The sequence below is a fragment of the Glandiceps talaboti genome, chromosome 13, assembly GCF_964340395.1.
Source record: "Glandiceps talaboti chromosome 13, keGlaTala1.1, whole genome shotgun sequence".
Taxonomy (NCBI): domain Eukaryota; kingdom Metazoa; phylum Hemichordata; class Enteropneusta; family Spengelidae; genus Glandiceps; species Glandiceps talaboti.
Window position 1 is genome coordinate 22154308 of NC_135561.1, and position 17125 is coordinate 22171432.

At 33.1% G+C, this 17125-nt stretch overlaps 1 protein-coding gene across 1 annotated transcript in view; it reads left to right on the forward strand.

Moving 5' to 3' along the window:
- The window catches only part of LOC144444409 (sushi domain-containing protein 2-like), a 51158-nt gene that overhangs the window by 22010 nt on the left and 12023 nt on the right, over positions 1-17125 (forward strand). Inside the window, exons 9-15 of the mRNA XM_078133823.1 lie at positions 1468-1610; positions 1969-2113; positions 5295-5560; positions 5977-6120; positions 9206-9367; positions 11164-11306; positions 13236-13362. Coding sequence (XP_077989949.1) covers positions 1468-1610; positions 1969-2113; positions 5295-5560; positions 5977-6120; positions 9206-9367; positions 11164-11306; positions 13236-13362 — 1130 coding nt within the window. The remainder of the gene's footprint in view (positions 1-1467; positions 1611-1968; positions 2114-5294; positions 5561-5976; positions 6121-9205; positions 9368-11163; positions 11307-13235; positions 13363-17125) is intronic.

The following is a 17125-nucleotide window of genomic DNA, read 5'->3' on the forward strand; positions in this document are numbered from 1 at the left end:
AGTATGATAGTGGTACTCATTTAATGGTATGATAGTGGTCATTTAATGGTGGTATGATAGTGGTAGTCATTTAATGGTAGTATGATAGTGGTATTCATTTAATGGTAGTATGATAGTGGTACTCATTTAATGGTGATAGTGGTCATTTAATGGTGGTATGATAGTGGTACTCATTTAATGGTAGTATGATAGTGGTACTCATTTAATGGTGGTATGATAGTGGTACTCATTTAATGGTATGATAGTGGCCATTTAATGGTAGTATGATAGTGGTAGTCATTTGATGGAGATATGATAGTGGTAGTCATTTAATGGTGGTATGATAGTGTCATTTAATGGTGGTATGATAGTGGTAGTCATTTAATGGTGGTAGGATAGTGGTAGTCATTTAATGGTAGTATGATAGTGGTACTCATTTAATGGTGGTATGATAGTGGTAGTCATTTGATGGAGATATGATAGTGGTAGTCAATGGTGGTATGATAGTGGTACTCATTTAATGGTAGTATGATAGTGGTAGTCATGTAATGGTTGTATGATAGTGGTAGTCATTTAATGGTGGTGTGATAGTGGTACTCATTTAATGGTAGTATGATAGTGGTCATTTAATGGTGGTATGATAGTGGTAGTCATTTGACGGAGATATGATAAAGGTAGTCATTTTATGGTGGTATGATAGTGGTCATTTAATGGTGGTATGATAGTGGTAGTCATTTAATGGTGGTATGATAGTGGTCATTTAATAGTGGTATAATAGTGGTCATTTAATGGTGGTATGATAGTAGTAGTCATTTGGTGGTGGTATGATAGTGGCCATTAAATGGCAGTATGATACTGGTAGTCATTTGGTGGTGGTATGATAGTGGTCATTTAATGGTGGTATGATATTAGTGGTCATTTGATGGTGGTATGATAGTGGTGGTCATTTGATGGTGGTATAATAGCAGTAGTCGTTTGGTGGTGGTATGATAGTGGTAGTCATCTAATGTGGTATGATAGTGGTCATTTGATGGTGGTATGATAGTGGTCATTTAATAGTGGTATGATAGTGGTAGTCATCTAATTTGGTATGATAGTGGTGGTCATTTTATGGTGGTATGATAGTGGTGGTCATTTGATGGTGGTATAATGGTCATTTGATAATGGTATAATAGTGGTGGTCATTAAATGGTGGTATGATAGTGGTGGTAACTTAATGGTGGTATGATAGTGGTGGTCACTTAATGGTGGTATGTTGGTGGTAGTCATTTGATGTGGTAAGATAGTGGTGGTAACTTAATGGTGGTATGTTGGTGGTAGTCATTTGATGGTGGTATGATAGTGGTGGTCACTTAATGGTGGTATGTTGGTGGTAGTCATTTGATGGTGGTATGATAGTGGTGGTCACTTAATGGTGGTATGTTGGTGGTAGTCATTTGATGTGGTAAGATCATGGTAGTCATTTAATATGTTCTCCCTATAATTCAGTGATGGTAGAGTGTTATGGACAGCACCTCATGCTCTTGGCTATTTAATGGAATCATCATACCAACTTGATCCTTATGGGTGGTCTGTGGAAAAATGTTCAGCTTTTTATGAGGAAGATCAAACCCTGCCTGACTTTATAGAAGGTATGTGTAATGTCATGTGATTTTATAAAAGGTTCCTGTTGTCATGACAACCAGTCTAAAAATTATTGTTTTCATAGAAACCAACATATGTAGTGTATTGTCATGGCAACAAGCCTTTATGGATCATCTTGATGTTGACAGCCTTAATATGCAGCCCCTTTCTTGGCCACTGTTTTCAGGAACTACTAATATATCCCTTCCCAGGCTTCTACTTCCAGAAACTCCTCCATTCCCTGGCTACACTGCTTCCAGTTGAATATTTCAAGTAATCTCAATTAATTGATGTGAGTCCTGACATTACTGTTGTAATAGTATATATGTTAAAATAACCTATATAAAAATGTTAATAATTGTTTAGGTTTACTACCATGTCCATGTACCTTACAACAAGCACTGGTTGATGTGGGCAGATGGCAGCCAGATAATGGTTGCAGTATGTTTAGAGGAAGTACCTGTACCTACCACCAGGGGGCGCTACACTGTGTGCGTGCAGTCATACCAACGTAAGTCACAAATAATCAACAATTCTGTACCTTATTTACTTTTCTCTTTTGAAATCAATGCCAAGCAGTTCAGTGAAAATGATATCAAAGTTATTGGATCAATAAGCTTTAAAGGGAAACGCCACAGGAAGTATTAAGGCATTTGTGTGAATTAACTTTTGGTTGTAGTGAATCATTATTAGTCTTATTAGTGTTCAATGGCTCTGTTTGATACAACCATACAGAAAGCACTAAGAAACTATACAACCATACAGAAAGCACTAAGAAACTATACAACCATGCAGAAAGCACTAAGAAACTGTACAACCATACAGAAAGCACTAAGAAACTATACAACCATGCAGAAAGCACTAAGAAACTGTACAACCATACAGAAAGCACTAAGAAACTGTACAACCATGCAGAAAGCACTAAGAAACTATACAACCATACAGAAAGCACTAAGAAACTATACAACCATACAGAAAGCACTAAGAAATTGTACAACCATACAGAAAGCACTAAGAAACTGTACAACCATGCAGAAAGCACTAAGAAATTGTACAACCATGCAGAAAGCACTAAGAAACTATACAACCATACAGAAAGCACTAAGAAACTGTACAACCATACAGAAAGCACTAAGAAATTATACAACCATGCAGAAAGCACTAAGAAATTGTACAACCATGCAGAAAGCACTAAGAAATTATACAACCATGCAGAAAGCACTAAGAAATTGTACAACCATGCAGAAAGCACTAAGAAACTGTACAACCATACAGAAAGCACTAAGAAACTGTACAACCATACAGAAAGCACTAAGAAACTGTACAACCATACAGAAAAGCACTAAGAAATTATACAACCATGCAGAAAGCACTAAGAAACTGTACAACCATACAGAAAGCACTAAGAAATTATACAACCATACAGAAAGCACTAAGAAACTGTACAACCATACAGAAAGCACTAAGAAACTGTACAACCATACAGAAAGCACTAAGAAACTGTACAACCATACAGAAAGCACTAAGAAACTGTACAACCATACAGAAAGCACTAAGAAATTGTACAACCATACAGAAAGCACTAAGAAACTATACAACCATACAGAAAGCACTAAGAAACTGTACAACCATACAGAAAGCACTAAGAAACTGTACAACCATACAGAAAGCACTAAGAAATTGTACAACCATACAGAAAGCACTAAGAAACTATACAACCATACAGAAAGCACTAAGAAATTATACAACCATGCAGAAAGCACTAAGAAATTGTACAACCATGCAGAAAGCACTAAGAAATTGTACAACCATGCAGAAAGCACTAAGAAACTGTACAACCATACAGAAAGCACTAAGAAACTGTACAACCATACAGAAAGCACTAAGAAATTATACAACCATGCAGAAAGCACTAAGAAATTGTACAACCATGCAGAAAGCACTAAGAAACTGTACAACCATACAGAAAGCACTAAGAAACTGTACAACCATACAGAAAGCACTAAGAAATTATACAACCATACAGAAAGCACTAAGAAACTGTACAACCATACAGAAAGCACTAAGAAACTGTACAACCATGCAGAAAGCACTAAGAAACTGTACAACCATACAGAAAGCACTAAGAAACTGTACAACCATGCAGAAAGCACTAAGAAATTATACAACCATACAGAAAGCACTAAGAAACTGTACAACCATACAGAAAGCACTAAGAAATTATACAACCATACAGAAAGCACTAAGAAACTGTACAACCATGCAGAAAGCACTAAGAAATTATACAACCATACAGAAAGCACTAAGAAACTGTACAACCATGCAGAAAGCACTAAGAAACTGTACAACCAAGCTACTCACAGCAATATTCAGTTTCTTGCTACAATTTGTCCAAATGACATGAACTAATGAAATGCCACCATGCAGACATCAAATGCAGACATCAAAATTCTGGTGCCCACATGTCTGCATTTAGATGTAGTTTATTTCATTTAGACAAAATGTAGCAAGAAATTACAATCTTGCTATCTTGTGGCAATTTTTTCGTGCCGATTCCTCTCCTGTGTGGGTAACTTTTAAAGACATTTTGGTCATTTATGGCCATTATAAGCCAAATACCTAGCATCTTTGATATTTTTGGCCTCGCATGAATTTTTCCTTGTGTGTGTGTGCCTGAACGTGAGCATTTTGATCACGGCTTTCTGTTAAGGTTGCCTGCATGGCAAAGACATAAGTACAAAATATTTGCCCCAGTCTATAAACACAGGTGAGTAAACTTCTACAACAATAACTACGGTATTTTCATGACAAACATGTCGATATTTGGCCAAAATACCTTTACTGAGTTGGAATAGTCAAGAAAGTATACCAAATGAGATAACTATCCTATGCTATAACAATAACTGTTGACTATTTCCTCTAAGGCAATAGCAATGAGAGGTGCGAGGAAATTGCCACAAGTGAAATTTTGCTCAGCTGATTCCTCTAGTGTTCGCCTGACTTCAAGATGTAGAATGTGCAATTTCTTATTGGTTTCTGTGTGATTATATTAGACAGAGCCAGTCAACACTAATGTGAAATGTGAATTTGTGTTTCTGAAAGACAAGCTTGCCAGGACAAGACCAAAACAGGAACCATACTCACTAGGGAGACTGAAAGATCACTAAAAACAAGATTTTTGGACATCAACATCCAAGTATATGATCCCCATCAAATCGCCAGGACATTATTTTAACATTTACAAACTAAGTAAAATTCATTTAATCACAAAATTTTCAAATGCAAACTCATTTTAATTTTGTCAAAAATACTTTTAGATTCTTTCACCACAGTCAGTGAATCAGAAGTCTAGCTAAACTTTGACATCAAAAAGGCAAAAAATGATCATTTTTACTACTGAGTATTGAGCTGTGTTTTACCAGTCGATGTAGACTGCTGTATTTTACTGACAGCCACTATGTTTTGATCTCACTCTCACATGGTAATCCTACATTTGCATAATATGTGTTTTCCTTATTTTTCCACTTGCCTTATCTTTCCCTCTTTGTTTTTCCCTCTTTCCCTATCTTTTTTCCTTTCCATGTTTTCCTTGATTTTCCCTATCCCTGCTTTCTTTATCTTCCCTTATCTCCCTGTCTTTTCCTCACTCTCTTGTCTCTCTTCCTTGTCATCTATATCTTCACATGTATCAGTCGTCTAGGTGGTGGTAACCAGTGTTGCTATGACAACGATGGTAATCTGATGTTTGCATTAGATACGGATCAAGGTAGTACACCAGACAGATACCATACCTGGGGATCTTATCCTTACAATGAAAGGGGTCGTGTACCATCAACATCTCATTGGTTGGTTGATGTCATTACATTCTATTACTGCTGTTTGTGGAGTGATCATTGCTGGAAGTATATGGCACTTAGGGCCACCAAGGACTGCATTGATTATGAACCAGCAAGACCAGGTAATGCATAGAACTTATAGTGATATGCTTTCATTTCTATTTCTTGTTACTATGACAACCATCCAAGAGATGTAAATAACACTGAGGAGCTATCGCAGATGTAGAGTTGATCAAGTCACTAATCTTATCATCCAAAATGTAGTTTGTATTCCAACTTGATTTGTGAGTTGGTTTATAAACTGATGTTACATTGACGTACCATGACAGTTATGGTCACATCTGTTACTAGCTGACTTTGACAACAGAACTTCGCATGTGCTAGTTATATTTTAGTGCTTTAGAAGGTGAATTACCATAGACCCTACATGTGACTTGGTCACTTAGGAGTACACAGAACAAACATATGATAACAATTAAATAACACTGTGTTTGGAGACCCTCATTTTATAACATAGTCGTTTATGTTCTCTATGTAGCCACTGTGTTTGGTGACCCTCACTTTATAACATTGGATGGGTTGGAGTATTCATTTAATGATAAAGGGGAGTTCACACTTATTAAGACTACAGATGATATATTTGAACTTCAAGGAAGATTTGAACAGATACAAGATGACCAAGGTATGTATCGCTTAGTCTGTCGAAGTATGTATTACTTAGTCTGTCAAAGTATGTATCACTTAGTCTGTCGAAGTATGTATTACTTAGTCTGTCAAGGTATGTATTACTTAGTCTGTCAAAGTATGTATCACTTAGTCTGTCGAAGTATGTATTACTTAGTCTGTCAAAGTATGTATCACTTAGTCTGTCAAGGTATGTATCACTTAGTCTGTCGAAGTATGTATTACTTAGTCTGTCAAGGTATGTATCACTTAGTCTGTCAAGGTATGTATCACTTAGTCTGTCAAGGTATGTATCGCTTAGTCTGTCGAAGTATGTATCACTTAGTCTGTCAAAGTATGTATCACTTAGTCTGTCAAGGTATGAATCACTTAGTCTGTCAAGGTATGTATCACTTAGTCTGTCAAGGTATGTATCACTTAGTCTGTCGAAGTATGTATTACTTAGTCTGTCAAGGTATGTATCACTTAGTCTGTCAAGGTATGTATTACTTAGTCTGTCGAAGTATGTATTACTTAGTCTGTCAAAGTATGTATTACTTAGTCTGTCAAAGTATGTATCACTTAGTCTGTCAAAGTATGTATCACTTAGTCTGTCAAGGTATGTATCACTTAGTCTGTCAAGGTATGTATTACTTAGTCTGTCAAGGTATGTATCACTTAGTCTGTCAAGGTATGTATCACTTAGTCTGTCAAGGTATGTATCACTTAGTCTGTCAAGGTATGTATCACTTAGTCTGTCAAGGTATGTATCACTTAGTCTGTCAAGGTATGTATCGCTTAGTCTGTCAAGGTATGTATCACTTAGTCTGTCAAGGTATGTATCACTTAGTCTGTCAAGGTATGTATCACTTAGTCTCAAGGTATGTATCACTTAGTCTGTCGAAGTATGTATTACTTAGTCTGTCAAGGTATGTATCACTTAGTCTGTCAAGGTATGTATTACTTAGTCTGTCGAAGTATGTATTACTTAGTCTGTCAAAGTATGTATTACTTAGTCTGTCAAAGTATGTATCACTTAGTCTGTCAAAGTATGTATCACTTAGTCTGTCAAGGTATGTATCACTTAGTCTGTCAAGGTATGTATTACTTAGTCTGTCAAGGTATGTATCACTTAGTCTGTCAAGGTATGTATCACTTAGTCTGTCAAGGTATGTATCACTTAGTCTGTCGAAGTATGTATCACTTAGTCTGTCAAGGTATGTATCACTTAGTCTGTCAAAGTATGTATCACTTAGTCTGTCGAAGTATGTATCACTTAGTCTGTCAAGGTATGTATCACTAATTAGTCTGTCAAGGTATGTATTACTTAGTCTGTCAAGGTATGTATTACTTAGTCTGTCAAGGTATGTATCACTTAGTCTGTCAAGGTATGTATTACTTAGTCTGTCGAAGTATGTATCACTTAGTCTGTCAAGGTATGTATCACTTAGTCTGTCGAAGTATGTATCACTTAGTCTGTCAAGGTATGTATTACTTAGTCTGTCAAGGTATGTATCACTTAGTCTGTCAAGGTATGTATCACTTAGTCTGTCAAGGTATGTATCACGTAGTCTGTCAAGGTATGTATCACGTAGTCTGTCAAGGTATGTATCACTTAGTCTGTCAAGGTATGTATCACTTAGTCTGTTGAAGTATGTATCACTTAGTCTGTCAAGGTATGTATCACTTAGTCTGTCAAAGTATGTATCACTTAGTCTGTCAAGGTATGTATCACTTAGTCTGTCAAGGTATGTATCACTTAGTCTGTCAAAGTATGTATTACTTAGTCTGTCAAGGTATGTATCACTTAGTCTGTCAAGGTATGTATCACTTAGTCTGTCAAGGTATGTATTACTTAGTCTGTCAAGGTATGTATTACTTAGTCTGTCAAGGTATGTATCACTTAGTCTGTCAAGGTATGTATTACTTAGTCTGTCAAGGTATGTATCACTTAGTCTGTCAAAGTATGTATCACTTAGTCTGTCAAAGTATGTATCACTTAGTCTGTCAAGGTATGTATCACTTAGTCTGTCAAGGTATGTATCACTTAGTCTGTCAAAGTATGTATCACTTAGTCTGTCAAGGTATGTATCACTTAGTCTGTCAAAGTATGTATCACTTAGTCTGTCAAGGTATGTATTATTTAGTCTGTCAAGGTATGTATTACTTAGTCTGTCAAGGTATGTATCACTTAGTCTGTCAAGGTATGTATCACTTAGTCTGTCAAGGTATGTAGCACTTAGTCTGTCAAGGTATGTAGCACTTAGTCTGTCAAGGTATGTAGCACTTAGTCTGTCAAGGTATGTATCACTTAGTCTGTCAAGGTATGTATCACTTAGTCTGTCAAGGTATGTATCACTTAGTCTGTCAAAGTATATATGTATCACTTAGTCTGTCAAGGTATGTATCACTTAGTCTGTCAAGGTATGTATCACTTAGTCTGTCAAGGTATGTATCACTTAGTCTGTCAAAGTATGTATCACTTAGTCTGTCAAGGTATGTATCACTTAGTCTGTCAAGGTATGTATCACTTGACTGTCATTCAACTTGGTGTTAGATGAGACTAATGTCAGTCAATCTGTGTATGTACTGTACCACATATACACAGAAGGTGAAATGTTTATATAAGATACTACAAGAATAATGACAGAGCATGAAGTTAGGTTATTATTTGAAGAGTACATGTATATGCAATCTTCTCTGTAGAGGTTTAATCTATGAGCAGATCCCTGATAGGTTACTAATGTCAAACCCCATACAATATGGTAAATTTTGTACACAAATGTGAAATCACAAAGTTTAATACCTATATTTAATGTGAAAGCCTGCATTGTCACAGGCAAGCAATATTTTGGTGGTTTCATTACATTTTAGGGTAAATCCATCTTAGTTAATAATTATCCATCATTCCAGAATTATAGAACAATGAATCAATTTGTCAATATTTGGTCTGAATCTTAGAAGTATACCATATTCCAAATGAATCTTTCCTTTTTAGGGAAATGAAAATTATTGAACTTACATAATAGCTAGACTGTGGGTGCATGCTGAGAAATAAATTGAGTTTTTAAATTTCAGATAACTTGGTGTAATTTTAATTTCAGGCAATGATGTTGATGCCACAGTGTTAACAGCTATAGTCTTACAGGATAACTTCAGTGATGGAGATAAAGTGGAGGTTAGATTAAGCCATTCAACAGTTCTTGAACTTCTGGTCAATGGACAAACTGTCAATATTGGTTCACAAGACTGGCTGGATTTTTATGGTAAGTATATGGCTCCATCGTTCTCTGTCTTCTTTAGCCCTCAACAGGAACAGTCCAGAAGGGGGCTAAAAGAATGACCCAGTATTATTTTTAGCCCTCAAAAGTTCTGAGCAAGGGAGTGAGGCAACAATTCTGGTGAAATATGAAAATGATATCTCTATGCTTGTTATCACCTGCTGCCCACTTGTGGTGAGCTATTGTATTCCTCATGTTGCAGTACATTGTTGAATTTATGGAACAGTAGAATTGTCAAAACAGCACATTATTTGAGATGAAAGCTGTGGAGTATTGTGTCTTTTGCAAGTAAAATAAACAAAATCTCATTTGTTGATATCTCGCTCTAATGAAGACCTGAGGCAGGCTTGAATTTGTAGTATCAGAAGCAGTAGTCAATGACCAAAATTATTGATATGTCCGATCCTGTTATTCATTTGTTTAATAGACACCAGAACTATTGCCTCATTGCCCTTGCTCAGAGGGGTCAATGAGGAATGAACAGTCCAGCCCAGCCCAGCTCAGCCCAGCTAAGTCCAATGGCCCAGCCCAGCCCAGCCCAGCCCAGCCCATTGTCTAACAGTCCATGTATGTCAACAGTTGACACATCAACAGTCAATATCACTGTACATGTACATGTACATGTATGTCAACAGTTGACACATTGACAGTCAATATCACTGTACATGTATGTCAACAGTTGACACATTGACAGTCAATATCACTGTACATGTACATGTATGTCAACAGTTGACACATTGACAGTCAATATCACTGTACATGTATGTCAACAGTTGACACATTGACAGTTAGTATCACTGTACATGTACATGTATGTCAACAGTTGACACATTGACAGTCAGTATCACTGTACATGTACATGTATGTCAACAGCTGACACATTGACAGTCAATATCACTGTACATGTATGTCAACAGTTGACACATTGACAGTCAATATCACTGTACGTGTACATGTATGTCAACAGTTGACACATTGACAGTCAATATCACTGTACATGTATGTCAACAGTTGACACATTGACAGTCAATATCACTGTACATGTACATGTATGTCAACAGTTGACACATTGACAGTCAATATCACTGTACATGTATGTCAACAGTTGACACATTGGCAGTCAATATCACTGTACATGTATGTCAACAGTTGACACATCAACAGTCAATATCACTGTACATGTACATGTATGTCAACAGTTGACACATTGACAGTCAATATCACTGTACATGTACATGTATGTCAACAGTTGACACATTGACAGTCAATATCACTGTACATGTATGTCAACAGTTGACACATTGACAGTCAATATCACTGTACATGTACATGTATGTCAACAGTTGACACATTGACAGTCAATATCACTACATGTATGTCAACAGTTGACACATCAACAGTCAATATCACTGTACATGTACATGTATGTCAACAGTTGACACATTGACAGTCAATATCACTGTACATGTACATGTATGTCAACAGTTGACACATTGACAGTCAATATCACTGTACATGTACATGTATGTCAACAGTTGACACATTGACAGTCAATATCACTGTACATGTATGTCAACAGTTGACACATTGACAGTCAATATCACTATATGTATGTCAACAGTTGACACATTGGCAGTCAATATCACTACATATATGTCAACAGTTGACACATTGACAGTCAATATCACTGTACATGTACATGTATGTCAACAGCTGACACTTCTTTATTGATCAGTTCATATCTCATTATACTGAGTTGCTGTTCATCATTCATTTGTTAGGTGTTGCCTTGACTACTCCTGAACGTGAATCAGGTGACAATATCACCATGGTGACAATTATGCTTGAACGTGGCATTGGTGTAGATGTGAAGGCACAATTAGATATGATGACAGTTCAATTTCTGTTGCCACCAACTCTCAAGGTAAGGTGATATATGGATGGGGTCAGAGGTCAATAACTCAAGATAAGGTAATATATGGATGGGGTCAGAGGTCAATAACTCAAGATAAGGTAATATATGGATGGGGTCAGAGGTCAATAACTCAAGATAAGGTAATATATGGATGGGGTCTGAGGTCAATAACTCAAGATAAGGTGATATATGGATGGGGTCAGAGGTCAATAACTCAAGATAAGGTAATATAGGGATTTGTGATATTTTTGGCTTTCTGATAAACAGAATAATAGTAAATAGTTTATTTGTAATATTTCTATCTTACTAATAAACAGAATATTGTAACTGGTTTGTAACTATTTTTATAGATTTTTATTGGGTGTTTCTAAGAGAGCTCCAATTAATTGTATAATAGCGGAATTGGGGCGTTTTCCTGTTAATTTTGTTGTTATTAAGCATATGTTGAAGTATTGGCATAGATTAGTTATTAGTGATGATTGTTTATTAAAGTCAGCATACTTATCTTCCATGCGTTATTCAAATTGCATGGGGAAACTATATAACAGATATGCTTGATAAATATAGCGAGAGCAATATTTGGTCTTGTATTTGTAATTTTAATTCTACCCTTAATACAATTCAGGACAATCTATGCAAAGACTTTTGTAAATCTTGGTTTAATGATTTATTTAATAATGTTAGAAGAAATGGTAGTGATAAAAACAAACTTAGAACTTATAGAACTTTTAAATCTGTATTCAAACTAGAAAACTACCTAATCAAGATTAAGAATCCCACTTGTCGTAGATTAATTACAAAATTTAGAGTCTCTGATTTTCATTTACAAATAGAGTTGGGTAGAAGGTGTATGCCGAAAATTCCTGCCAATGAAAGCTTTTGCAAGTATTGCCCTTCAGTTGTTGAAGATGAATATCATTTTATTATTCACTGCCCACAACACAAAAATGAGAGAGAGGTTTTATTTTCTTTGATATCTTTGAAATGTGCTTATTTTAATACTTTAAACAGTCAAGAGATATTTTTGTATATTCTCAGTTCAGATGATAAACACCCTTTTGCCAAATTCCTTTTAGATACATCTCGAAAGATATCCTCAGCAGACAAGTAATGTGTATTGTATTTTTGCCTTGTATTGTATTGTATTGTGTTTATTATACCATGCTTTCCACAGCATGTTGTTAAGTAATAAAGAATTACTGTAATTAGCCCCAGTGGGCACTGCCCAGAGGGGCTATTACTTTGGGTTCTGTCTGTTTGTCTAGCCATCCGTTTCTTTGTGCATGCCCACTCATATTCCTGGCTTGTACAAACCAATTTCAACCAAACCTGGCACAAAGGTAACATACTATGTGAGATATATGCATGTCATTTTGTTTTATGACTGAATCAAGTATGACCAAATGGCAGCCATATTTCATATTGTATTTCACAATATACATCATTAATTTATAGTTGTAATATGTAGTGACTCCATTAAGTGCCTACACCCATATTGTCAAATATCAGTTTTCTTTTAAAGGCTTGACCTTTGACCTTGAAAGTCTTTAAAATTTTGGTTATCTTCATAGCTTTTTGAATCAAACATTTCAAGTGATATGTTTTAATCATGACTTGGGTTTGACTATGTGTGAGGCATATACAAGTCACTTAATTTTGTGACCTTGACGTGTATAGTAAAAAGGCAGCCATATTTCTCATTAAAAAACACATTCAGAGAGAAAAAGTTACATTCTAGCTCTACACTTAAGATGGCCAAATATTATTGTTAATTAAACTGAAAACCCAACACTACAAACCTTTGCATCCATAGAAGCATTGCCATGTTAAAATTATTCTAATCATCTTACAAAATACAAGACAGAAAAAAGTTGGGGGACTATATTGTCTTCGACTTAAGGCTTGTTTGTAATATTTTTATCTTTTATTGATAAACAGAATATAGTGACTGGTTTATTTGGTAATTGGAATGATGATGTTACTGATGACCTCATGACCCCTGATGGTAAAATAATACCAGCTGATTCACCACCAGAAGAGATATTTAGTGATTTTGGACGTGAATGTGAGTATTTTATAACTTGTATGTAGCACAACTGTATAGGTTCAGTAATACTATAGACAATGGCACATGCATATAGCTGCCATGTAACTTTCTACTCCTAAGCTAACATTTAACACCTTGATTGACAGCCATCTCATGTACACAGGTGATACATAACAAGTGCCATGCAACATATTATCAGATATCATGATGCTAATTATAAAAGTTTAGTATTATCAGATGTCAGGATGCTAATTATAAGTGTTTAGTATTATCAGATATCATGATGCTAATTATAAAAGTTTAGTATTATTAGATATCATGATGCTAATTATAAGTGTTTAGTATTATCAGATATCATGATGCTAATTATAAGAGTTTAATATTATCAGATATCATGATGCTAATTATAAGTGTTTAGTATTATCAGATATCATGATGCTAATTATAAGAGTTTAATATTATCAGATATCATGATGCTAATTATAAGTGTTTAGTATTATCAGATATCATGATGCTAATTATAAGAGTTTAATATTATCAGATATCATGATGCTAATTATAAGTGTTTAGTATTATCAGATATCATGATGCTAATTATAAGTGTTTAGTATTATTAGATATCAGGATGCTAATTATAAGTGTTTAGTATTATTAGATATCATGATGCTAATTATAAAAGTTTAGTATTATCAGATATCATGATGCTAATTATAAGTGTTTAGTATTATCAGATATCATGATGCTAATTATAAGAGTTTAATATTATTAGATATCATGATGCTAATTATAAAAGTTTAGTATTATCAGATATCATGATGCTAATTATAAGTGTTTAGTATTATCAGATATCAGGATGCTAATTATAAGTGTTTAGTATTATTAGATATCATGATGCTAATTATAAGTGTTTAGTATTATCAGATATCATGATGCTAATTATAAGTGTTTAGTATTATCAGATATCATGATGCTAATTATAAGAGTTTAGTATTATTAGATATCATGATGCTAATTATAAGTGTTTAGTATTATCAGATATCAGGATGCTAATTATAAGAGTTTAATATTATTAGATATCATGATGCTAATTATAAGTGTTTAGTATTATCAGATATCATGATGCTAATTATAAGTGTTTAGTATTATCAGATATCATGATGCTAATTATAAGTGTTTAGTATTATCAGATATCAGGATGCTAATTATAAGAGTTTAATATTATCAGATATCATGATGCTATTTATAAGTGTTTAGTATTATCAGATATCATGATGCTAATTATAAAAGTTTAGTATTATCAGATATCATGATGCTAATTATAAGTGTTTAGTATTATCAGATATCATGATGCTAATTATAAGTGTTTAGTATTATCAGATATCATGATGCTAATTATAAAAGTTTAGTATTATCAGATATCATGATGCTAATTATAAAAGTTTAGTATTATCAGATATCATGATGCTAATTATAAGTGTTTAGTATTATCAGATATCATGATGCTAATTATAAGTGTTTAGTATTATCAGATATCATGATGCTAATTATAAGTGTTTAGTATTATCAGATATCATGATGCTAATTATAAGTGTTTAGTATTATTAGATATCATGATGCTAATTATAAGTGTTTAGTATTATCAGATATCATGATGCTAATTATAAGTGTTTAGTATTATCAGATATCATGATGCTAATTATAAGTGTTTAGTATTATCAGATATCATGATGCTAATTATAAAAGTTTAGTATTATCAGATATCATGATGCTAATTATAAGTGTTTAGTATTATCAGATATCATGATGCTAATTATAAGTGTTTAGTATTATCAGATATCAGGATGCTAATTATAAGTGTTTAGTATTATCAGATATCATGATGCTAATTATAAGTGTTTAGTATTATCAGATATCATGATGCTAATTATAAGTGTTTAGTATTATCAGATATCATGATGCTAATTATAAGTGTTTAGTATTATCAGATATCATGATGCTAATTATAAGTGTTTAGTATTATCAGATATCATGATGCTAATTATAAGTGTTTAGTATTATCAGATATCATGATGCTAATTATAAGTGTTTAGTATTATCAGATATCATGATGCTAATTATAAGTGTTTAGTATTATCAGATATCATGATGCTAATTATAAAAGTTTAGTATTATCAGATATCATGATGCTAATTATAAAAGTTTAGTATTATCAGATATCATGATGCTAATTATAAGTGTTTAGTATTATCAGATATCATGATGCTAATTATAAGTGTTTAGTATTATTAGATATCATGATGCTAATTATAAGTGTTTAGTATTATTAGATATCATGATGCTAATTATAAGTGTTTAGTATTATCAGATATCATGATGCTAATTATAAGTGTTTAGTATTATCAGATATCATGATGCTAATTATAAGTGTTTAGTATTATCAGATATCATGATGCTAATTATAAAAGTTTAGTATTATCAGATATCATGATGCTAATTATAAGTGTTTAGTATTATCAGATATCATGATGCTAATTATAAGTGTTTAGTATTATCAGATATCATGATGGTAATTATAAGTGTTTAGTATTATCAGATATCATGATGCTAATTATAAGTGTTTAGTATTATCAGATATCATGATGCTAATTATAAGTGTTTAGTATTATCAGATATCATGATGCTAATTATAAAAGTTTAGTATTATCAGATATCATGATGCTAATTATAAGTGTTTAGTATTATTAGATATCATGATGCTAATTATAAAAGTTTAGTATTATCAGATATCATGATGCTAATTATAAGTGTTTAGTATTATCAGATATCATGATGCTAATTATAAGTGTTTAGTATTATCAGATATCATGATGCTAATTATAAGTGTTTAGTATTATCAGATATCATGATGCTAATTATAAGTGTTTAGTATTATCAGATATCATGATGCTAATTATAAGTGTTTAGTATTATTAGATATCATGATGCTAATTATAAGTGTTTAGTATTATCAGATATCATGATGCTAATTATAAGTGTTTAGTATTATCAGATATCATGATGCTAATTATAAGTGTTTAGTATTATCAGATATCATGATGCTAATTATAAGTGTTTAGTATTATTAGATATCATGATGCTAATTATAAGTGTTTAGTATTATCAGATATCATGATGCTAATTATAAAAGTTTAGTATTATCAGATATCATGATGCTAATTATAAGTGTTTAGTATTATCAGATATCATGATGCTAATTATAAGTGTTTAGTATTATTAGATATCAGGATGCTAATTATAAGAGTTTAATATTATTAGATATCATGATGCTAATTATAAGTGTTTAGTATTATCAGATATCAGGATGCTAATTATAAGTGTTTAGTATTATCAGATATCAGGATGCTAATTATAAGTGTTTAGTATTATCAGATATCATGATGCTAATTATAAAAGTTTAGTATTATTAGATATCATGATGCTAATTATAAGTGTTTAGTATTATTAGATATCATGATGCTAATTATAAGTGTTTAGTATTATCAGATATCATGATGCTAATTATAAGTGTTTAGTATTATCAGATATCATGATGCTAATTATAAGTGTTTAGTATTATCAGATATCATGATGCTAATTATAAGTGTTTAGTATTATTAGATATCATGATGCTAATTATAAGTGTTTAGTATTATCAGATATGATGCTAATTATAAAAGTTTAGTATTATCAGATATCATGATGCTAATTATAAAAGTTTAGTATTATCAGATATCATGATGCT